Source organism: Ambystoma mexicanum, chromosome 9 (genome assembly GCF_040938575.1).
Source record: "Ambystoma mexicanum isolate Mex_15411 chromosome 9, UKY_AmexF1_1, whole genome shotgun sequence".
In the NCBI taxonomy this organism is placed as follows: domain Eukaryota; kingdom Metazoa; phylum Chordata; class Amphibia; order Caudata; family Ambystomatidae; genus Ambystoma; species Ambystoma mexicanum.
The window spans coordinates 183,318,423-183,343,829 of record NC_090931.1 but is presented as its reverse complement, the minus strand read 5'-3'; the positions used below and the strand labels follow the sequence as shown (position 1 = coordinate 183,343,829).

Here is a 25,407-nt window from a genome sequence, read left to right as displayed (position 1 = left end):
AGTTGGCCCCAGAAAAATGAAGTCAGTGGGAAGTCTTAGAGACAACCCTGTGTCACTGCACTGAAGGTGCTGTGTAACACACACACACACACAAAAAGTGGGGCTCATGGAGTGGTGTGGCTCCAGAGCCCAAGATCACACAAACAGTAGAAATACACATGGCAAAATACATGTAAGAGTGGGGAAAAAGGCTCACACTCTTACCAGGTGGAAACAATAAACCCCAGAAATCCAGCAAAGCTGCTGAGGTACTCACTAGATAAGGGAAATATAACCATAAATGAGATTTCTCTGTAACACCAACTTTGACCAAACATTTCAATATGGACATCCCTCTTCCGGTTTCACTCTTGTCCATATATTCTATAGGACTTTAGACTTCGACCCTTCTCGTTACCATCCCTCCTCTGGGTTCACTCTTGCCAACCTTCACAATACATCATTCACGTCGTCATTTCACCAAGCGGGATTCAATTCCCTTAGTTTTGCTTCATCTGCGGTCAAAGACTTTCGAGGGTACAGAGGATTTTACAAGACCTCTGTATGACCACTTTGACCAAGGGCTTCTGTTTATGGTAGTTTCTACCTTTGGGTAATCGCCCAAAGTGTCCTTCGTGAGCACCCACGTGGTGCTGAACTCCTCTTGTTGTTGGTTTCCCTGCTCTTAAATCAATAGTTTCTTTTTGCTTCTTCAAAAGTTCAAATTAGCCATTGGCTATTTATCGTTCAACACAGTTCGGTTATCGACTTGCTCAACTCACCAGCTGTGATGAACTGCTTGGCTTTCTTCTCTTTCGAGTCAAGGTTGGTACCATAGAGACCCACGTCTCTCCCCGGCTTGGTTATCAGAAGAGGAGGGTCTCATGTACCGTAGACATCTGCTGCAACACATGCTGTCTATTGTTCGCAGACTTGTGATTCCCTCTGCAGAGGCTTCACGGGCCTTGGTCGGAAAGGGCAAGGTCGCTTATCTCCTTGTCACCCTCACGGTCTGCGCCGTCTTTCTGCTCCTCTTGAACTGCTGTGCTGAGTTAGCTCCCACGTCGTACGGTCTGCCTTGCTCGTTCGTCCTGTGCTCTTGTGCTCCACCTTTTATCCCTGTGGGGAAGGGAAACGGCAGTCAGGAGTGTGTGATTCTGGTCAATTGCCTGACCCTTTTATTGGAACATGTCAGGTAAACGGCTTTGGTGTTAGTCCGTTGTCTTTCGTGTTGTGCGAAAGTGCTTGTGTCCGAAAAGAGGGTGGCGGGGGTAGTGTTTTGGAATATCCTACATGGTAGGATGGGGAAAAGGTTTTGAAAGAAGGGGATACCACGTCTCACCTGTCGGTGTCCCACTCCCCAAGGACCCCCCCATCCAGATGATCCTCACTGGTCCACCCCCAAGAATTGGATCCAATACCGATGGCCGTGTCCTGGCCACATGGATGACAGATCCCCGGGGACTAGCCAGGGAGACACCTTCAGGTTTCTCACATAGGTAAAATTATGTTTCTATCTGGTACAGCTGCATTTAGATGCAGTGATCAAAAAGCGATGGAATAACCAAAGTTTATTCTAATGCTTATTCTAAGGAGAAAAGGGGGGAGACAAATGCTATGCGTTTACTTACGCCTCAACTGAGAATTTCCCAGATGACTAGATGGGTCGACTGTGGGTCGCTGGCAGTAGGTTTTCCTGCTGTTGGTTCTAGTGAGAGGTGCCGAGGAGCTGCGAGTGCAAGGATTCATCCGGTCGGTTCCAGGAGCAGAGTGTAATCCTTGGTGATGAATGAATGCAGATGGCACCGATGCAGACCTCTTCAGGACACTACACCAGACGGGGAAAAGAGAGTTCCAGCGACGGCCGCGCACACAGGTGACGGCCGACGTCCTTCCATTTGCGGTTGAAGAAGACCTTCCAGAGCTGGATCCCTTAAAGTGAGGCTGAAATTTTGCAGGAAGCTGACTTAACCGACAACTGAAATGCCGGCATGAATGGGGAACGACAACGGTCCTAGTGAGGTAGCCCACTGTAGAGCTACTCTGTCCGCTGGGTGACTCAGTGACACTTCCAAAGGCTCAGGATAGCTTAATCCTCCAACGTGTCGAGTTGGTTGGTCCCACCAGTCCAAAGGTTGAAGAACTTCACAGATCAGGAAGTCCAGCAGGGCTTCACCGGGTCCAATGCAGGAAGGGATGCCAGGCCTCATTGGGAATCGGCCAGAAATCTTCAATTGGCTGCTCTTTTACACAGGTTAATATGGCTTCAACATGGTCGGAAAAAAATGGCTGCAGGAGACGTTCTTAAACAAGATTCTGCTTGGAAGCAAGTACAATCCCACCAATGGTAAGGATCTGCACCATTCAAACAGCCAGGGGTGGCCCAATCGGGGACCAATGTGGGTTTCACTCATGCCACACACCTAGACTTTCAGGCACCACAGAGGTGGAATGGGACCAGACCGTCTCCCCCCCCCCCCCTTCCTGGGCCAAACACACACACACAAAGGCATCACTAGGCTACGAGAGCTGAGTCTTTCTTGGGCGTACATGGGATTTCCTGACCTGGCAAGGCTAGAAGGCCAAACAACAATATGGCCAAAGAAAAAGTGAAAATCTTGTGGCGTGGCCATTTTAGGGCACTAGCCACGTTCATTAGCCTTATGCAGCAACCGCGTGCACACTTGAAAGAACGCAAAAACAGAAACATCTTGCTGCCACCAGTTTGTCTTTAGGCACATATAAAAGTAACCAAAAATCCAAAGTTTAAAAGACTACGCTGATAAAAAAGTATCCCCACCGCACTGCGTTGTAAGATACTGTGTGCACTGAAGTTACCAAAAAGATAAAAAAGGGAAACGTAGTTACCAGTACTGATAGTATCAAGGAATAATCAGTGTGTCTCAAGGAATAATCAGTTTCCCCCGTGCCAAAATTAGCAGAAGGCCAGGACATGTTCAAAAGCAAAAGGTTTGGGGGGGCCATATAAATATGGAGGGAAAGTTGCTAAAAGAGAAATCTTTCCCAACAGTATCTCGGGAAGTTGAGAGGAGGGTGGTTCCTTTCCCCTTCTTTGCCGCCAGATTGCGCAAGCTTGTAAGTGGACGCTAACGGTCCTGCAACACGGGTCTCAGTCTTGTATCTGTATTGGTGGAGTGCTGAAGCCATTGGGTCTCTGCTCTTCCTTTCTGTTCTACGATTGGGGTGCTGATGTTGATTTTCTTGCTTGGCCTTCTCTGTTGGCTTTCTGCATCAGCCTGGTGGCCTCTGTAAATGAAAAGAGACTGACCAGTATTTGGGACATGAGGCAAAGCTGGAGGTACGTTTTTTGCAAACAAACATACTGGCACGAGGGGAGGCAGGAATTAGGACACACTCTGCTACCACAGTCCACTTCTGGGGTAAGACTGGCTGTGGGTGGCTCCATGGTAGGCCTCCCAGCCATGATTTAGAGGGGTTCCCTAGCACTCTTGACAGGGCTAGATTGTCACAACACCCACACGAGCCATTTGTGAACTCCTGGGCGAAGCTCACATCAGAAATGCCCCTAAAGGAACATTTTCGTTCTCCACCCAGTCACACTAGGTCAACAATGTACAGTTGCTAGGAAATGGATTAAAAACAAACACTAGGAACTCCATTTTGTGACCTTCACAAAGGAAAAAGGCTTCCTGAGACCTGAAATGGCTATAACGCCTAAAAACCAAAATATTAAAGTTCTCCAGCATGGGGTCTGGCATGGATTTACATGCTCATTCCCAGGCCTCCAGATAAGCTGCGTAATTGGCCTTTTTACGCATGAAAATCTTGTAATTACGACAGCTTTAATATTTTCCTGTGTACTTTTACACAAAGGTTTAGAGAAGAGGGCAGTGCAAAGGTCAGGTTACTTGACACAAACCAGACCGCTTCTTTTGATTGTTATCTACATGGATGCAATTGCAAGCCATTGATAAAAACCTCTGAAACAATATATTTCTCTGAAGACTTTCAAAAAAAGAAATAGCACACTGTGATTAAAGGAATGCTGTATTTCCATTCAGATTCTGCTGTGTTAATGCTCATGTAGCAAACAGAAGCACTGTGCATATTTAGTTTCCTAGCATTTTAGGATTGTATAATTAATCAAATGGAAAAATAAGTTGCAATTGAGAATTAACATTTTGTAACAAATTATGCTTTTTTTTCCAGTGAAAGCAAACCAGTATTTTACAATTGTATTTTTCAGAGTTCCTCTGCTGTGTGCATAATGATGCAGAGGCAGATCATTTTTACACTTATAATTTAATTTACACTCTTAATTATAAAAACATTGTGTAAAATGAGGACTATGCACGGCCAAGTTTACATCCATTCAACCTCCTTGCGGTCAATTTGGTACATTACTATAAATGGTCAGTGACAGCAGAGTCTTTGCTCAGGGGTGAGAGATTGCCATTACACCAATCACTGGTGTTCTAGCCTCTCAAATCTTCAAGACTACAATTAAAACATCCAAAACCTGACTCTCCAGGAAGTTCAATCGCTGTTAAACAAACAAATGAAAGTTACGTTTGTAATTGAAATAGAAACTCTGATAGTCCAGCTATTTTATGTAGCGCTTCATACATGGTACGTCCAACATCTAGGCACTGTGATTATAATACCTCTGTCGATACTCAGTTAACCGACCTCTGAAGGATGTTAGCCGATAAGATAGCTCAGCTGGTTGAGCCCTCATTGCTGCGATCTGTAGGTGGCAGGTTTGAATGCCGGCAAGACCAACTCAGCCTTTCATCCTTTCGAGGTCGATAAAGGAGTACGGGCTTCGGTTTGGTGATAATTGTGATATATATGCTCTATGTACAGCGCTTTGCCAAAAGCGCTATATAAATAACCATTTGACCATGAGATTAGATATATAACTTAGCATGGAGTCCTTGCCTCCCTCCACTGTTTCATCATAACATTGGCATACCATTAGGTAGTAATAGCTCCAGGAAATGAAGACTTTCATTAAACATCAAAAGACAATTCTGGTATCAAACCTAAAAACACACAATACAATTCATGTTTGCTTTACTATGTAATTGGCTAGGTTTTTGTGTTTTCAACATTTAAATATATACAGAAGAAATCAAATGGCCAGACCTTAGAGAAATAATGAAAGGTGTATTCTGTCGCAATGCAGAAAGCTGAAAGCTGCCACATAGTAATGATTTTCATACAGTTTTTGCACACGTCGGCTGGATGTCACATACATTTTACTCTCTTGCAAAGGAGAAAAGTCATTTTTACTTTCTTAAAATCACATTTACCCTCAAGTTTTAAAAATAGGCAGTAAAATACTCTGACCTCAAAATCTATCTGGAGCACTGCTCATTCCTCATCGTCAGGCCGGGAATCCTCAGTAAAAGAAAAAACAGTTTCAGTTTCGTTTATAAACTGTCTTTCTCCTATAAACCAATCACTGAGCTCTGGGTCATACTGCTTCCAGCCAATGACTGCCCTCTCCCTAAGCCTCTCCTCTGGTAGCCATCCTCAGATTTTTACTGCATGTTCAATTGTTGGGAGTCCTCGCGTTTCGCTCTTTGAGCTTTCTGCGTTTTCGTGCTTTTTTGGTAGCAAAACTCTGTTCTTTGTTCAATCGCGACCTTGTGCTCCATCGTTTATCCATCCGATTAACAGGGACCCGTTTTCGGCATCTTTCATCACCCATCAAGGGCCAAAATCGTCAAGTGTTTTCTTCTTGGAGGTTTCTAGAAGTCCATCAGGCCTACACCGTGCCGGATCATGTCGGAGGAGAAGGACGGAGCTTCCCTCTTCAAGCTCTGCACCAGCTGCGGCTTGCAGAATGTTTTCATGGATGACCAGCATTCCCAGTGCCTGTATTGTCTACACCCGACGCACAAGGAAGAAGATTGTGAGATTTGCTGCGGCTTCTCCAAGCGCACGATGAAGACAGGCACATCCGACTAGCGACGTGGCTCAAGGCCAAGGCCTCTACCCTGTGTGGTCCACAGAGGCATGCCTCATCTGGATCCAGCCAGCCAGAGCGGACTTTTAAGACCTTTCAGGACACTCCATCCATGGGGGACCAAGACAAGGCCAAGCACCACGAGTCCGCTTCTGCCGGGGTCGCTGCGCAAGCTGGTCCCGCGAGGGTCGGGGCACGTTCATTGTCTCCATCATCCTCAATCACCAGCCATCGCTCCAGCTCTTCGTTAAAGAGAAAGTCAGCTACTCCACGGAAGCTGCAGGAGAAACCGGAGAAGGCCAAGCAGGACAAGGTGTCCGTCCTGCCAGCTAAGGCCCAGGTGATCCAGGCCAAGATGTCCTCTTATATCGAGGTGCTTGCTGCCACCCTCTCGAAGGCAAAAGGGGCTGACCCGGTCCAGGGTACCCTGGTGGCGGCCAGGGTGGAGGCTTCTGCCAAACCAGTAGAGAAGCCTCCGTAGAAGAGGTGTAAAGACTGGAGGGGGCTGTCTTTACTCCTGCTCTCTATACTGCAGAGAGAGGTACAGAGGACCCCAGCCAAGATTCTCTATTTCGATAGCTATGGTCAAGCAATCAAGGCCTAGCTTCTCAGGAGGTGATGCGGGCTGGTTCTTATGTGCAGTATAGTCCCCAAGCACCCCCAAAGGAATGTCCACACATTGTATTAGCTAAAACACAGTCTTTATATAAATAAGGTTCAAAGTTATATACACAATCACGATAACACACTTTGTGCTCCGACAATTCTAAAATGGTAAATATATACAGTTCTAGGTGGTACCACTATTACTCTGATTCGATTAAAATGCATCAACTGTACTCAGTTCAAATAGCATACGAATCAACACAGCAAAACGATATCAACCATAGACTCAGGAGGAAGACGAGTTGGTTAGACAATTGGCAGAATATTGGCCCGATACCTAGACACAGTTCTGTATGAGGAGCCCCCCACCTGGGCAACCTGTAAATGAAGATGCACTAAAAGTCCAGTGCATATATTGTCTATTAGTCTTATCTCCTTCTATAAAAGTTCTACTGCCCCAAAGTACCTGGTTTCATAGATTTTGACGTTGAGTCGTTGACAGATCCTTCTTGAGCAGCTCCCTTTAAAACAGGAGCCACGGATCGTCGAGATCCCACGAGGAAAAAGGGTGAACACTGTTGTTGCGGCAGCAGCTTCGGTTCTTGCGGTGCTCGTTGACGATCGATCGAAAACGTCCTGCAAGCTGAGGCGTGTGGTGCACCTCAACGACGAGTGTTAGTTGCCGCAAAGAGTTAATGAAGAACTTTGGCCCAGTAAGGGCCTTGAGTTGTCCGGCGTCTCTACGGTCTTCGAGTGGCGGGAAACCCACTGGCGGATTCTCCTTGGTCGTCGACGGCATTGACTTTCTCCAGCAGGAGGAAAGCGGTCGACAATGATGAACAGGGGAGTCCTTGGATCAAATGTTCTTAGGCAAAAGGAGCACGGCGGCTCCGGTCGTCGGCGGTGGACGGCTGTCCGGGTCTTCTCTTTGTTCTCCTCAGTGGTCCCTTTCTCTGGTCGGCAGCCTTTCGTAGGTCTGTCTAACAGGGAGCTTTGTCAAAGATCAGCTGGTGCACGATGGTCCCTCGTAGCTCAGGAAGAGGTCTCCTAGCCAGGTCCTCTCTTGGATCAGTTCCTTGAAGCCACAGCAGCTTTCAGATTAGCGAAGGACAGCAGCAGCAGTTCTTCTTCCAGTGGGCTTCAAAGTTAAGCGTCAGTTTCAATGTCAGTTTCTACTTCAGCTTCTGATTGAATTCTAGCAGTGAGAGGCCCCCAGATATACTGTTGATCTCCCATTCACTGTGCTGGGTCACACTCAGGCAACCAATCACTCAAAAGGGCATTCAGTCAGTCAGTCAGCCAATCAGGTGTACAGTACATTCAGGCCATTCTCCTCCATCCAGACACTCCCAACACAGAAGGTAGATTCGGACAAGCACTCTGCCATTCAGCATTGCACACTGCATTCATACCAGTTTTGGGGAGGGCTGTCTCATTGTGTCAAACACCAGATGCTAGACACCCATAACACAGAATGTGGATTCGTCACACGCTCCATTCACCCAGGTCTCACCCCACAGGTGTACCCACAACATAGTCATTGGGAAGGCTCCAGCCAGTTTGGCCTGGACTTCCCCACAACACCATATATGGAACTTCCACCCAACAGCCAGTCAGGGGTTAAGGGACAGAGTCAGGGCTTCACAGGACTTCGGGAAAAGTAAGGTAACAGGCGATAGAAAGCAAGAGGCCACAGGGGCCATCTTGTTTCCGATCAGGAATCCACTGATTCCAATGACGGGGCCTGGGCATCCCAAAATGGAGGATACCCGGAGCACCTGTCGATTCAGCACGGAGCTGCCACCAGCCCGTACCCTGCTCTGTGGGCCACACACAGGTGCCCATAAACATACACTAGGAGTACAGAGTCGTACTCCCACCCATGGGTGCCATAAGGGTATCCCAGGGGTCTGTTCACAAAACCAAATACAGGATGAGCCGCACCTCCAGGAGTCCCACATGAACTCCTGCACGGAAAACAAGACAGAACACATGATAAAAAGCAATAAAGGACAAGGATACGGAGGCCCTGTCCCTCCGATGCATTTCCAGCATCACAAGAGTATGCCGGACCTCAGCCCAAAGCCGACCCCTCAGGACCCGAAGGGGGGTGGAGGTGTGCATGGAAGAGCTACAGGGCATGGATATTTCCTCGTTCGATGAGGAAGACATGATTTACGTCCACACCATCCCAGACTAGATGGGTGACGGCGACGACGAGAACATCAAGGAGTTGCTTGCCGGAGGCGACAACGAGGTAGGGGGCGATGACACAGGCGCTGGGCCCAGTGACCCTGGCCCCCAGGTACATTTCCCCCCAGCCCCCCAGATCTGTCGCAGGATATTCTATTGACCCTCCACACACTGGTATCAGAGATTCAGAAGAGGATGTTGTCGGCATCACCAGCGACTCCACCAGCGACCACCCCGCTGACACCCAGGCCACCACTGCCGAAGAAAAGTAGGAGGCACCCTACGCCTCCGCTTCAACCTTCGCTGCTCTCCCCCGCCACCCTAGGGACACGGGGATGGACACTGCTACTACGGACACCGACGACGACGGTGGACTCTCTCCGCCACCAAGCGCTTCTCCGCCGGACGAAGTGGGATCTTTCCACTCCATGATCGCCCGTGCATCTGAACTTTTTCAGCTAACCCCGGAAGAAAAGAAAAAGGAAGGCTTCCGCTCCTTGATGACGTCTGGGATGAGGGGCTGGTGGTTCTGAAGAACCCCTTCTCGGCCCCAGCGAAGAGGGGCAGGCTAGAGAAAAAATATTAAGTGCCGGAGTCTGCGCCTAAATGTCTGTGGTCGCAGCCATTGCCAGACTCGGTGGTCTCGGCTGCGGTAAGGAAGAGGTTGTCCAACACGTCGTCATCGTCGACCTCTGTTCCCCTGGACGGCGAGGGGAAGAAATTAGACGCTGTGGGACGGACAGTCATTTACTCGGTGGCGATGACGGTCACGGCGGCAAACGCCTTAGCGATTCTGGCCAGGTATGACCGGGAGTTATGGTACAAAATGGCTCCGATCCTCGTTTTCCACCCCGAGGACAAGCAGGTAGAGGCAATGGAGATCCTTCAGGAAGGCGAGGTGGAGTCGGACCATGCCATCACTGTGGCCTTGGACATTGCGGACACAGGGTTCTGCCAGATGGGAAACAGGGTTTGCCTCCGTTGTCGTGGCTGGCTGAAGGCCACCAGCTTCAGACAAGAGGTCCAGACGAGGGTCCTGGACATGTCGTTCGACGGAGACAACCTTTTTGGCAAGGCAGTCGAAAAAATATCTTCAGGCCATCAAAGCTGACACAGCGACGGCCCATGCCCTGGGCACACTGCAACAGCAGTCTTTCCTTTCGTCCCTCAGGAGGGAAGTCTGGGAGGTCTTCGAAGAGTTTCGGCGGTGCATCGTCCTCTTACCTCCAACCCTCCCGCTGCACGACAAAGGAAGCCTACAGGGGTCGTTCCAAGGCCTTCGGAGGTGACCGCAGTTGTCGTCAAGGCTCCCAGGGTGGCACACCAGCCTCCAAACAGGACTGAACCGGCCAGGACATCGGGTCCTGCACACCGGTGGGAGGCTGGCTGGCGAAGTTTCAACAAAAGTGTCCGCGAATACCGCCGGTGGCCCAACAGGAACAACATATCCCTCAGCTGCTGCTGGAAGTTCGGGCCAATGTTAAGACAAGGGGCGATAGAGCTGGTTCCGATGCGACACCGGGGCTCCGGAGTTTACTCAAGATACTTTCTGGTAAGAAAGAAAACCGGGGGCTGGAGGCCCGTTCTCAACCTACGACGACTCAACAAGTTTATCAAGTCCCAGAAATTCAGGATGGTCACGTTGCAGCATGTACTCCGCCAACTGGAGGAGGGATACTTTCTGTCATCGTTGGATCTGGAGCAAGAGTACTTCCAGGTGCCCATCACATGAAACATCGCAAGTTTCTGCGCTTCGTCATACAAGGGAAGCACTGCCAGTTCAAGGCTCTCCCCTTCGGACTGAAGTCGGCGCCCAAGTCTTTACGAAGTGCCTGGCTCCGGTGGCTGCCCATCTACGACTACAGGGAATTCTTCTGTACCCTTTCCCCGACAACTGTCTCATCAGGGGCCAAGTCGATGGACATCGCCGTCGTTCACCAGAAGGGGACATTCCGGCTGCTGACGGATCTGGGGTTCTCAGTGAATGCGCTGTTCCTGGATTCCAACCTCAACAGTGTCCTTTCTAGCGGCTACGTCGGAGCATAAAATAGCGGCCATTATGGGCACGATGCAACGGCTGTTGGCACTAAAGATCACCACAGTGAGGACCATCAAGTCTCTGCTCGGCATGATGTCGCCATGCATCTACCTGGCCCGGCTTTGCAGGTTGCGGATGCGACCGCTCTAGGAGTTCCTGGATGCCCGTTGGATCCAGGTGTCCGGAAATTTCAAAGACCGCATTGTGCTCGACGAAGAGTTCCGTTGAGCGATAAGGTGGTGGGGCATGTGCTCCAACATCACTGGGGGCACAGACTTCCAGATCCCTCCATACCAGGAGATGGTCACGACGGACGCTTCCCTGAAGGTGTGGGGAGCACACACCGGATGTCTCCACGCCAGAGGCCTGTGGCTGCCATAGGAGAAGACGCTACACATTAACGTACTGTAACTACGGGGTGTAGTTTTGGGCCCTCAAGTCACTTCTTCTGTCCCTCATGGGCAATGTGGTGAGGGTCTTCACAGACAATACCACTATGCTGTCTTACATCCGGAAGCAGGGAGGCATCAGGTCCCCGGCACTCTCCAGGGAGGCACAGGAGTTGTGGCACTAGGCCGTCGCCCAAGGGATGTTCCTCAGGGAGCTGCGCTCTTGCCACGAAAGGGAGCTGCGGCAGGATCAAGTGGACGACCTCTTCTTCAAGTGGGGCAGTCCCCATATAGATCTGTTTGCGACATTGACGAACACCAAGTGCCGGAGGTCTGCAAGCAGGTTTCCCCAGCCGGGGAGCTTGGGGGACGCATTCTCCTTTCCTTGGGAAGGCCTGTTCCTGTACGTGTTCCCTCCATTGCCGCAGCTACGAGTCATCAGTCAACTCGGACGGTGCTGGTGCAGGATGATCCTCGTTGCACCCGCGTGGCTGAGGCAAATCTGGTACCCGGACCTTCTCAGCATAGTGTCCCCTCCAGTCAAGCTGACAGTGGTCGCAGATCTTCTCGCCAGGGAAGGAGGCACGATACTGCACAAAGACCCAGGATCGCTGAAGGCCTGGCTCCTGCAGCACTAGAGTTCAGTGGTTTTGAGTTGGCTGCGGACTGCAGGGAGGTCCTCGCCAGGGCGTCGTTGATGCTGAAGTGCTTCGGACATAAATGGAAGCGCTTCGCGACTTGGTGCCGGTCGCAGAAGATTAACCCTCTGAGGGTCACAGCCCCCCAGGTCCTTCCGTACTTGTTGTTGTTGGCTAAGTCGGGGCTGGCGTATGCCTCCATCAAGGTGCATCTAGCGTCTATCTCCCGATACACAAGATCTCTGGGACGGTCTCTCTGTTTGCATCGTCTAGTGAAGGAGGTCATCAAAGAACTGTTCCGTTCGTTCGCGCCGGTGAAGGCGCCTGCCCAGGCGTGGGAACTCAATGTGGTGCTGACTAGGCTCATGGGGGCTCCATTCGATGCATCAGGCTACCCTTAATTTCCTGTCTTGGAAAACAGCTTTCCTTGTGGCCATCACCTTTGCCAGGAGAGTAGGTGAAATTCAGGCCTTGTCCAGCAAGCAGCCTTACTTGACTGTCCACGAGACAAGGGTGGTGCTTTGGACGCACCCCTCCTTCATGCCCAAGGTTCCGTCGGAATTTCATCTCAACGAGCCTTTGGTGTTACCTGTGTTTTTTTTCCGACGCCTTTGTCGCTGGCTGAAAGGACTTTGCACTCGCTGGATGTGTCTCGAGCACTGAAGATTTATGTGGCCACACAAAGAGTTTCCTGAAAACGTTTCAGCTTTTTGTGAAATTTGGTCGTGTGAACCATGGTAAGGCCTTGTCCAAGGCTTCCATCTCCAGGTGGCTCTCCGGCTGCATCACTCAATGTCACCGGTTGGCAAACCGACCATTGCTTAGCCGTCCGAGAGCCCATTCTACCAGAGCGATCGCTGCAACAAGGATGTTCCTGTCTGGTGTGCCCCTGCTGGATAGCTACAGGGCTGCTACGTGGAGGTCCACGCACACCTTCACGAAATTCTACTGCGTCGACAGGAATTCCAGGAAGAAGTCCAGAGTCATCCAAGCAGTGCTGTGCAACCTGTTCGCTTGAAGGTGAGCCTGGTGTAGAGGTAAGAGTAATTGCTTCTGTTGAGCCTTGCCACCTCCCGTGGTTGTGTATATATGTACTGCTATGTATTTTTTATTCATGAGCATGTGAATCCATGCCAGACGGCATGCTGGAGAAGGAACAAGTTACTTACCTGTAACTGTTGTTCTCCAGCATGGGTCCGGCATGGATTCATATGCGAACACTCCCTCCTGCCTCTATGCGTCTCTTCTTGGCCATACTGCCACTTTACGTGCTACCAGATTTGAAGATGTCTGCCAGAGGAGAGGCTTAGGGAGAGGGCAGTCATTGGCTGGGGGGTGGGGGGAGTATGACACAGAGCTCAGTGATTGGTTTATAGGAGAAAGACAGTTTATAAAGGAAAGTGAAACTTTTTTCTTTTACTGAGGATTCCCTGCCTGACGACAGGGAATGAGTATGTGAATCCGTGCCAGACCCATGCTGGAGAACAGCAGTTACAGGTACGTAACTTGTTCCTACACTAGCGCTAGCCAGAACAAAAAAAACGGACTTGTCAAGATTACTTGGCCAATAGGGCTAGAAGACATGTTGGCGTTAGCCCCATCCTTGGGAGGCTAGGTGGGTCGCCAGAGGCCCACATCTGTATGATTTTCATCTCAAGTGATATCTGGATGGAATTCACAGGAAGGAAATGGCAGCATCACACAAATAAGCAAAATATTCAGGGGAATCAAAAATAGGCTAGAAGGGATTTTCTTCCTAAAAGGCGCATTTGGAATTGATATCCCTAATGAGGCCTTTGATGAGGGTGCATCTGGTGGGAAAAGTATAAACCAACAAGGAAAAGGTAAACTACACAGGACCCTCGCAGCAGAGGCACAGTTGTAGGGCTTTCGACCTCAGAAAAGTTTTATATATCACTGTCTTACTAGATGGCAAAGTGGCCATGCAAATGTCAAAAGCTGCACTGTTGAAAGACCCAGTAACATAACCTAACATGGCTCATGGTTGCTTAATGTAACTGGTGTAGATTTCACTGTGGGTTACGTTTTGTGGGATGATTATCCCAATGTGGCGCCACTCACTGACTTTTCCCTTGTTTGTCCAGCAGTGGTATGCTCCCAAATGCGGTTCTGCCACCATCGCTGGACCATAATTACGCTCAGTGGCAAGAGCGCGAGGAAAATAACCGCTCGGAGCAACCCCCCTTGATGAAGAAGATCATTCCAGCTCCGAAGCCAAAAGGACTTGGCGATCCAGAGTCCCCCAAGTCAGGGAATCCTCCCACTCCTCCTGCCACAGGTAAGAAGCCAGTTATTTTCTTCTGGCCTCAAAGCATACGACAGAAAGCACATATAAGGGATTAAATGTCTGCACTGAAATTAAACAGCAAAGCTTTTATTGATATCTCATCTATTGTAGTTTGCGTCATAGTGCGACAGAAACCTGGAATCCGATAAAATGTTTTCTAATGGATTCCTTCCTCTCACAGATTCCATGTCTTGGAAATCTCCTCCAGATGCAAGTCTGGCTTTGCGAACCTTTTCAACTACCAGGGGTGCACTGCGACTCCTCATGGGTGCTATTCAGCACGACTCTAGAGGTCACCTTATGTGCTCTGTCTGTATATGGAGCCAGCAGTGCCCCATGACCTCTGTTGCCTTTTTCCACACACTATTTCTGTCACACTCCACAATTTCAAGCAATTCTACCCTCAAAGGCATTGTGCTTCAAACCCTAAAGGTTTCTGCCCCACATAAGCACTGCATCTAGTGCTTGGGTCCAAACCATGGAACTCAGAAGTGTGACTCCTGCCAAACCATGAATCTGAAGGCTTGGAGGAGCGTACCTGGAGGTTTTTCACCACTCCACTCAAGATCAGGTAGATGCTTTCCAAATCCCCAACTTTTCAACTACGTCTGCTTCAAAGACAATCCTTTTTTGGCCTCTAAGCCCAAAGAAACAGATGAATCTCACTCCCGAAAAGAGAGGAACAAAAGGACCAAAAGTAAAAAGAAGCACCATAGGAGGCTTCCAGGTGGCACTCTTCCTCGTCCTCAAGAAGGTGCCTTTGCCACTCCTGCTCCATGGTCTCAGACTCTGTGGAATTACCAACTGCCACCAACCTCTCTAACTCAGAGCTGTGGGAGGAATTCCAGCAGAACATTTTAGACATTTTCACTAATGTGCTATTAGATTTCACCTTGGTGCTAATGGTGAAGCAAGGCCCAATTTGCCTTCTCAGGCTGACAGAGGCACTTCTTCTACCTGTCAATGCACTTGTGTGAGCTCAGTCCAGCCCCGTCATCGAAACTGCACACCTCCTGCTCTCACGGTTCAGCCTTCCAACACGGTAGCCCACTAACTTCGTCAAATTTTAGCACCGGTTCTTCTAAATAGGTGTATGAGTTTCTGTGGTTTGCCATGGCCTCCAGGTCAGAGTGCTTGTGCAAGTTTAGACAATTCTTTGACAAGCAGAGTGGTTTAGACGATTTCCCTGAGGAAGGTCATAGTCAGGATACAGGTTTGGCCACAATGGCTTCTGAATTCTGCATGCCAGCAACCCGGATACCCTGCCTGAACTAGAATTTGTGGAGGCATCAGCCTATGGAAAGCCAATGTCCCCTTTCAGAAGACCATCGCCAAGGTAGTTGAGTGCTTGTCAATCACTGCCCCCTCAGTTACAAATATGCAATATGACCTTACTGGATTCTGGAGCAGGGTACTTCTAAGGGCACCCTGCTCTCATTTAAAACCGTGATAGCCAGCCCTTTCCTTGTTATGTGGCTGAAGCCTGCCAATCCTCCTGCTGTAGGCAAGGATCTGGACAAGAAGTGCTTGCAGTCCTATTTGGACACTCACGCTGTGTCCCCTGTCGGTGGGCTTGGTGGCTGTGGATTCAGACATCTGAGTGTGCACCTGGTGTGCAGTCAAAAGTTCTCAACAAGTCTTTCTATAGGGCAATTCTTATTGGCTTTATGGCAGAAAAAAGGCAGAATAGTTCTTTGCCAGGGATTTGGATGCACTGAACTTTTCAAAGTCCGCAGGGATGGCATATTCGTTAGACCTCCGCTTCTTCCAGGCGACATTGACATTTTCCCTTCTCCTCATTTGCCCACAGGTGCAGAGGTTAGACCCTCTCTGGCAGACAGCAGTAAAGACATTAGCCCCACCAAGGTAGAGGTGCACCAGGGGAACAGTTTCAACCTTCATGGGCCTCTACTCCAGCCCTAGTTCAAAACCCTTTTAAATGGATTCCTGTTCTGCACATAATGGATGAAGGCCATCTCTAAAAACTGGACCTTCAAGGTGGTTTCCTTCTAGGGCTGCTGCCCTCCCCCAGACAAAACTCCCTACTATGCTCTTCCCAGATTCCCACATGCTGGAGATGAAGTCACATCTTGGTGAAGGCACCGATCCAGCTGGTTCCTGCCTCAGAGGAATGGTATTCCCATTCATTTTTTGATTTCGAAGAAGGTCACAGGTCTGCAGCCCATCCATCATCTGTGACAGATTAACTTGTACCCTTGCCGGGACAATTCAAGATGGTCTCCCATGCATAGAACCTGCAGTTCCTGGACCTGCATGACTCACTGCTGTACCTAGAGCTTCAGGGTGCCTAATTTCATGTGCCAAACCATACCCAGCACAGAATGTACCTTAGATCTGTTGGTGCAACCTCTACTACCAGTCTGCAATCCTTCCCTTTGGCCTATCCTTGGCTCTCAGGGTTTCCACCAAGTGGTTGACTGTTATGGCTGCTTTCCTGGTGAAGGAACAGGTACACATTTTTCCATATCTGAATGACTGGCTAGTTTGATCATGCTCTGCAGTTTGGGCTTTTCCCTCAACTTCGAGACATCCCAGATTACACCTTCTCATTTAGTCTTAAAAGCTGTTCAAGAAACGTACTCTACAGGCATGTTTCTTCCGATTACCTTGTCCACATCATTCTGATGGTGCAATCTGACGGTCGGTTCCCGGCCCCTGCTTTCTCCGCCTTTTTGTCCCTTTGCCTCTTGCATCTTCCTTGTGCCAAGGGGCCTGTTGCACATGAGGTTTCTCCAGTGACTGCTGCCTCGTCAACTGTCTATTTCAAAGCCACATGCCTAACCTTTTACAGGTCTCAAACAGTATGATACAATATAACCTTTTGAGGGCCCTCAGAGACAACTTTTTTAAACGGAAAGCCGCAGTTAACATTCATCACAGACTTCTCTCTAATAGCTGAGGTGCTCATCTGAACAATCCGATGGTGAGCGAACTGTGATCCCTTTCAGAAGTGAGTGAGCATATCAAACACCCGGAGCCACAGCCCTAGTTTGGTCTTGCAGTAGTTGCTTTTCTTCCGTGTCGAGCAAGTGGGTCCTCATTCTGGCAGACAACACAGTGGCTATATATTACCTTGAGAGGTTGTGTGGAGCTGCTGTCTCCATCAGGGAAACAGTGTGACTCGTTCTTGGCTCTGAAGAACTCCTCCCTTTAGGCAGCCCATCTGACCAGGAAAGAGAATGTTGTCATGGAGACCCTGGTTCTGGATTGGATTTTTCCTATTGGAGACCCATAAAGTGGAGCCCATCCTCTCCAGTGTCAACCAGAAGTGCAAGTTTTTCTGCTTCAGAGAATTTTCTATGCAGTTGGCTCTTGGGAACGCAATGAGTATAGAGTTGAACTTCGATATCCTCTATGCATTGTCTCTGATTTCTTTCATCCTGCTGATCCTCAAGAGAATGAAGAAATTCAGGTCAACTCCATCCTGATCCCCCCCCCCCTAACTGGGTCACGCAGATATGGTTGTGACGATTCACTAGGTGTTATCACTTCTCACCAGTAGGGAGCCCCTTCCCATGAGGCCAGGGAGGTGAGACCGCTACCCAATAGTCCCCCTTGGGGTGGTTTAAATGCGGGAGGACCTCATGGGGAGGAACTCCCCATCTGGGGAAAAGCACGACCACCTAGCGTATAGGCCCTCTGTGGACGTCACACCCCAGCATTCTCTGGCCCTATCTCGCTACCCGCTTTGATCACAAACCCTTTTCTTGAGGATATTATTTCTTGAGGATATATATTATTGTATTACCTTCAGTACAGCCCAGGTAGAAAAGACTAGGATGAGGAAGATCACAGAAGATGTGAAAAGTACTGGTCAGGCAAGTACTGGTACGAGGTGGTATAAAGATGCAAATGTCAAAAGGAACAAAGGACTTTCCGACAGGGAGGAGCTGGCAACAAGGTATAAGAAGAGACAGAGGACTTTATAAACTATCAAGCCCAGCTGGGTCAAGCCAGCCCCGGAGTAGGGAGAAGCGAAGAAGCTGCTGAACGCAGAAGTCCAGAATCGGCGAAGACCAGAGACTGGAGGACGTGAACGGGAAGCAGAGAGCGTCTCCAGCAGGCCAGATGACAGCAGATCCAATGATCTGTGGAAGAATGCAAGGCAGTGGCGTGACCTCCCACAGGGGGTACACTGTGTAGTCCTACAACGACGCGTAGACTGCAGGGAGCCAACAGACGCAGAAACGCTGCAAAGCCACCGAAGGCCGTAGGAAGCCAGGAAGTGACTGACTTTGGTCCCTGGAAGAACCAGCGCTGTGCAAGCAGCCCCCAACAGGTAGCGGGAGGCACAGGAGAATCGGTGGGACAAGCGAAGAGTTGAGAGGTCTTAGCTTCCAGCCATCAACGTGGCAGAGCCTGAAAGTGGGCCCAGAAGAGTTCATCCGAGGAGCGCTTCCTCGTCTCAGTGGAGAGAGAGAAACTACAGACCACCAGAGAAGGGCTGGGACCCTAAAATAGTTGAAAGAAGCAACAGAGAACAACCTCTACCCAGTGGACACAGGAAGATCACTGAATACTGTATAAGAATTTGGAACCCAAAGCAAAGTGCAATACAGCATAAGGAAATCTTTCCCCAATTAATTGACCAGTGGGACGTCACTGAAACTCATAGAAAGAGTTGGGACACTGTAAGAGCCTGGGAACAGAGGACAATGGAATTGCCGAGCTGGCAGTAGTTAAGAACATTACAAGTTATGTGTCGAGAACCAGCGGAAGGGAGTCATTACCCCTGGTCCAAAGTGTGTGGACACTGTGATGCATACAGCTTCCTGCTGCTCTTTTTCACCACTTAGCAAGCCCCGCCCACCTGGTGCCTTCCTTCACCATCACTGTCTTGTGGCCAATGCTGGATTTGACTTTTATGGACTTCATTCATTCACGGTGCGTCACTCTTTCTCAACTCTCATGCTGGACCTCCTTTGCATCTTGTACACATGGTGGCCCTGAATCATGCTGTTCCCATCTTCATCTTGTATCCTGGCTTGCAACATTATGCGTTACTACTGACTTCTGCAATTGTATTCGCTCTCCACTCTTGCTTTTCCACTCTTTTTGACTGCTTACTCTCTTTTCTCTCCTCCTTTCTCTTCTCCCTTTTCCTATCTCCTCCCCTTACTTTTTTCTATGCACTTACTCTATCAGAATTGTCCCTGGACCTAATATGATAGCAACCTCGTCTGTTTCCTCCACCCTCCCATTACTGTTTTTTTCCTCCCCACCACCCTTCCAGCACTATCTGAAATGTTGCCAGGCCTAGCATGATAGTCGCTTGTTTTGTTCCTCCCCTCCCTTTCTGCACCCCTCTCCCTCACCTTTTGTTTTTCTCCGGCTCTACCAGAAATGTCGTCAGGCCTAGTACGGTAGTCGCCTGTCTGTTTCCATTTGCTTCCCACTCTCCCCCTCACTTCCTTATCTTGCACTATCTGAAATGTCGTCAGGCCGAGTACGATAGTTCATTTCACCTCCTTACTGTTCATGGCCTGTAAGAATGTGGTTGTATTTTCCCTTGTTCCCTCCCTTGCCTTGAAGCGCTTTGAAACACATTGTGTATAGGTGCTATATAAATAAACAATCATATCATAACATAACATGGGAAGGGAGGCATTTCCCATGGCTTGTGCCTTTTTTGTAAAGAGAACTTTTCTGAGTACACTTGGAGAAGGTAGGCATTCTCCTGGTTGAAGATCCTTTGTGTTTGAAATGTGCCAGGAGAAGGGAGACATTCTCTTGGACTTTTAACTACGCTGAATACCAGGAGAAGGGACTCATTCTCCTGGTGGAAGACTTGACTTTATTTAGCAGTCTTAGGAAAGGGTTTTGAACAAGGACGCTGAATATCATTTGACGGACATTCAGACAGTTCCTTAATTGTAAATTGAGGCAGGTAAACCCCTCATTGAGTTAGCGATAGATAGGTTTCTCTATGGTATATCAAAATAAGTTTATAACCAAAAACATGCCCCTATTGGTCATCTCATACTTCTACAACTTTACATGGTACACAAACCATATACTCACCTATCTTCCTTGCGCCTCCCATTGAGAATGAATCTGCTGTCCCAGTCAGAGGGCAGAATTCTACTTGCGAGCCTGAGCATTCCCAATTTTAATGCTTGGCTGCTGAGAGACTTGAGCTACAAGGAGTCAAACCTGTCTCATGAGGTCTTGAATATGTTCCATTGTGCCAGGAGTTTAAGAAAAGGGCTCCTGGAGGATCAACCCTGTTCTACCCAGAAGGGTATTAGTTTATAAAACACAAGTGAAATGGTCGGGAGACAACAATTAGATAAGGAGCTTCACCCCTGCTGCTCATTTAAAGCATTCACACATCAAAGTGCAGAAAAACAGAACAAACACCTCGATGCCAAAAAGAAAAATCATTTTTATATATAGTTTTTGATGTCTTTCTGTAGTTTAGATATGGTACTGGACATCATTAATTACAAGAAACATAAGCAACAAAAGTTTGCATCATAAAACAAAACAAGGACAAGTTGGTTCTCTTGTACAACATTCTATACGGTGGACATAATACAAAAGCTACTGTCGCTCTCCCGGGGGGGGGGGCAGGGGTCAAAATCAGATAAACAAGTGAAAAACAAGTCTCTAGTACATGAGTTAGCGTTAAACAGTCAACAATGGTAACACTGTGTTTGGAAGAAAAAAGTGTCTACACCCGGTGTTTCGGCCCCGTGTAGGGGCCCTGGTAAGCCTGTTTATTGTTGAGGCCTTCGTCAGGATGGAAGAAGACTGTATAGTCTGGATGTTCAGAGGTTCTACGGATGTATAAATTAACCATAGGCGTGGTGGTCCCAAGGCCAAAAGATCCAATGGGTAGGTGTCACAGTGGGTGCCTATTTTAAGTAATCCGCTTAAGAACTGCCTTCTCTAGATAGCTTCTCTCCTAGAAATGTGTTGGTGCACCCAACTCTTATAACCACCTTTTCCTTCCCCTTTTTAAACATGTGAAGTGCCATTTTGCTCGGTTTTCACCTCATTATTGCATATGCTAAAGTACTGCCTTGCCTAACTTGTTCACAATCTACTTGGGAAGTGTTACTGGTGTGTTAAAGAGTCTAAACCTGTATAACTTGTCCTTTCCCTCCCTTCTGAGAAATTGTTAGAGTGCCATTTCTGCTTGGTTTTCACTGTGCCGTTTTGCTCAGTTTTCACTCTTGCTCAAACTGGTCTACAATTTAAATAGGGAGTTGTGTATACTTTTTTTGACTGATTTAACTTGCTTTAATAGTAGTGATTTGTGTGTGAACATCAGAGTGTATAAAATAAATATATTTCTGAGGCTAGTGGAATCTGCTTAGATCACATGCTGTGCATAGGCCAACATCTAGTGGAAGCTTCGGAGTATTACAGTTTGTTTTTCGAAACTCGAAAATGGGCGTCGACACAGGGCGTGCCAGTAATACTATCCCTAGTGTGACATCCACTGTACCCCAGATCCCTCACGCATCTAGGATCCTCAGATTGTTTTTTTCCGCTATACTGGTCGGAAGCATTTTGCGGAGTCCCCTGGCCTTAGCCATACTTTTGCTAAAATATTAATTTATTTACATCCTTCCCCATCCCAACGTCGAACTTCGACACTCGACGCCGGCTGGAGAAGAAATCGACCGTCGGCTGCTGCACGACTGATTTGGGCCTCGGAAGGCCTCTGGCCTCGGCCCTGCAAGTAGGGAGAGTGGGGGGGTTCTACACCTTATACATTTCCTACACTTAGCCCGCTGCCTCAAGGTGCGTATGGAGGGTACCCCTTTTCAATTCTGCCCCAAGTGCAATCACAAATACCCTTGGGTCGACAGGCACGCCATGTGCAATCTCTGCTTGCCGAGGGACCACCCCGAAGTGAACTGCAGAGCGTGTAGTAGGTTTAAACCTAAGACACTTAAGGACCGTTGGACGAAGCGTTGGGCCCACCACACCAGGCAGGCGGCCATGGCAGCGGAGGGCGCCTTCAGCGACGGCAGCGACGCCGTACTTTCGGACGGCGAGGGCATTACGGCGTCGAAAGACAGCTGAGCGCAAGTCCCCGACCTCGGAAGGTCGTCCAGCAGGGCGGCTATGGGGAAGACCCCCGGCGACACAAGCGCTTCACACACCACACACACTAAACACACGAAGTCCAACCGAGACCCGACGACGTCGAGCTCTCGGAAAGAGGCACAAACAGAACGGTCCGATTCGGTGTCCTCTGGGCGTTCTCGATCGAGATCGCTGCATGACGCCAGGCAATCATCCACTCTTGCCAAGAGTGCCTCGCTCCCTAGGCTAACAGAAGTTCGATCGTCGGAGGACGAAGACGACTTCCACCCCCAGGCCGCGCTCCAGGAGTCGGAGCCCGCAGACAAAATCAGCGAGGCCCCACGCTCGAAGGACAGGGACCCTACCCCCGAACCTCGATGCCAGGCGTCGAAAACCTCTGGAGCCACAAAAGGACAGGGAAAACATTTTTCCACTCAAGGGGAGGGGGGAAAACAGCAGAAGAAGCAGCCTTTGCACTCTTCCACACCTGTTAAATACACCACTCCCCCTAAACAGACAGACAAGACCAGATCTACTGATATGTCTGAAACCAGCAAATCTACTCAAGATAAATCCCCGAGACTTGCTGAGAAAGTCATTCCCAGTTCCAAGAAATGGTCCAGTGAAGACATAGATAGGGTCATGTCAAGGATGTCGTCTTTGGCTGATTTTTACGATAAAAATCCAGACCATTTCCTTTCGTATGATCCACAAATGATCCACAAGGGGCAACACCCTCAGGCTCTAATGATCCTATCCCCCCGAGTAAAAAGCCCCGGTTTGAAACACCGATGAGGTCTACAGACCCCTTCGAGGTACAACCATACTCAAGACCATACTCACTGTATCAAGGAGAGGCTTCCTTTGGTGAGGACCAAGAATTTAGCATGGTAGAAGAGCAAACCGGGACGGGCTACTATGGGGATGATGAGGACCAGGAAGAGGAAGACCCTGAAACCTACAGAGTAGATTCCCCGGTAGAAAACAAAGCCCCGGTTACCGACTCCCCTGTCGATAACCAACCCCGCCTAAACGAGGTTCTCGCACGTGCAGCAGAACATTTCCATATTGACACCCACGGTGTCCAGGAGGAGAGGGACTTCGCAGAGGAGTTAGTGGGAGAAAGGAGGCCTATTGCCCAGACCATCCCTATCCTTAAGTCCATTTAGCGAAGAATAGACCCGTCCCTGGTGAACCCGAACCTCACCAGAGCCGTCAATCCCAGAGTTGAAAAACTTTTCAGGGCAGCCCAGTCTGACCCTTTCTATATAAGAGGACATCTGAAGCCAGACTCCCTAGTTGTCACTAACACCCTTGTCATCGTCCGAAGCTCCTCCCGACAAGGAGAGCAAAAAACAATGTGGTTTCGGCAGGACAGTAGCCTCAACGTCCGCCTATCAAGCAAGGATTGCAAACTCCACCACCCTGTTGGCCAGCTACAAGTGCCATCAGTGGGAAGAAGTTGCGGCACTCATAGCCTCTGCTCCTGAACCTTTAAAGGGCCAGTTAGCTCGGATTTCCGCAGAGGGTAGAGCCGTGTCTGGTTGCATTTTGAAAGCAACCTTTGACGCTGCGGACAACGCAGGCAGATTGATAGCAGAAGGCACTGTTATCAAGAGACATGCGTGGTTACGGCAGTCTGGTTTTAAGGCAGAAACCCAGGCATCATTGTTGGACAAACCGGTGGAAGCCGATCTGTTGTTTGGTAAGGCGGTCGAAGACGCACTAAAGAATGCCAAGGACGAATACGAGACACTCAAATCCCTTGGCCAGTTAACCAATAAACCCCCTAACCAGAGTGGGAATAGTAATTTTCGTCGCCCACGCGGCCAAAATTCCCAGAGAGGATCTAACTATTCCCAGGGGCAGGGTACACAGTGGAACAACAGCCAACAGTCTACCCAGGGTTACGGCAGGGGTAATAGGAGAGGTCGTGGTAAAGGCAGAGGCAGCCCCAGCAAGGGAGGCGGCACGCCTCCACCAAAGCAGTGACGCTCAGTTCAGGATCCCTTCTCACGCAACCCCAGTAGGGGGACGCATTTCCAACTTCACCCAGGCTTGGGAAGGGATCACATCAGACAGATGGGTGCTGTCAACAGTATCCACAGGGTACTGTATAGAACTACTGCAGCGTCCCCAGAACCATCCTCCACGACAGAGTACACTCGTTAGAACATCAGAAGATTCTCCTCGAGGAGATCGCCATTCTGCTAGAAAAGGACGCGATAGAACTCGTCCCGGGACACCAGGTAAACACGGGTATTTATTCAACTTACTTCCTTGTGCCAAAGAAAGATTTGACAATGCGCCCAGTATTGGACTTACGGCCTGCCAACAAGTATGTCAAGCCCCAAAAGTTTCGTATGACTACGCTACAAGAGGTAATCCCCCTCCTAAAAATGGGGGATTACATGGCAACCTTGGATATGAAAGATGCTTATTTTCATATTTCCATGTTCCCAGCGCACAGAAGGTACTTGCGCTTCAAGGTAGACATTCGACACTACCAATTCAAGGTACTGCCCTTCGGGATAGCTTCAGCACCAAGGGTATTCACCAAGATACTGGCGGTGGCGGCTGCACACCTACGCAGGGAGGCAATCCCGGTGTACCCTTATCTGGATGACTGGCTCATAACGGGGGAAACCCCAGTAATTTGCGGGACAAACATTCAAAGGACTATCGACCTCCTCCACGAGTTAGGCTTCTCAATCAACGAGAAAAAGTCAAGCCTGGTGCCAAGCACCTCCAAACAGTTCCTAGGAGCAATCCTAGATACTCAAGAGGGGTTGACCTTTCCTTCAGAGGAAAGAATTCGGAATATACTACTGCAAATTCCGCATTATCAGTCCGGTCGCCAAATAACGGTACGCAAAGCAATGCGTTTACTGGGCATGATGGCGTCATGTATTTACCTGGCCCCCACGTGCGCCTGCGCATGCGTCCCATGCAGGAATGGTTGGCGAAACAGTGGTCTCAAGCAAGTGGTCAGTGGGACGATCTAGTGGTCGTTTCGCCAACACTAGTACAAAGCCTTCACTGGTGGACAAGAGAGAATCTCGCAAAGGGGAAACCCTTTTACGATCCCGAAGCACAGGCAGTAGTCACTACCGATGCATGTCTGACGGGGTGGGGAGCTCACCATCTCCACCACACAGCTCAGGGTCTCTGGTCTCTCTCAGTGGCCAAGAACCACATCAACCTGCTAGAGCTTCTGGCAGTATTCAGAGCGCTTCAAG

At 49.2% G+C, this 25,407-nt stretch overlaps 1 protein-coding gene across 5 annotated transcripts in view; it reads left to right on the top strand.

Moving 5' to 3' along the window:
- Positions 1 to 25,407, top strand: part of KMT2A (lysine methyltransferase 2A) — a 2,049,111-nt gene that overhangs the window by 1,241,659 nt on the left and 782,045 nt on the right. For 4 of the 5 annotated variants that reach the window (XM_069614436.1, XM_069614434.1, XM_069614437.1 and 1 more), the window contains exon 19: positions 13,905 to 14,098. In XM_069614436.1, the coding sequence (XP_069470537.1) occupies positions 13,905 to 14,098 (194 nt within the window). The remainder of the gene's footprint in view (positions 1 to 13,904; positions 14,099 to 25,407) is intronic. The other variant, XM_069614435.1, reaches the window with a different exon arrangement.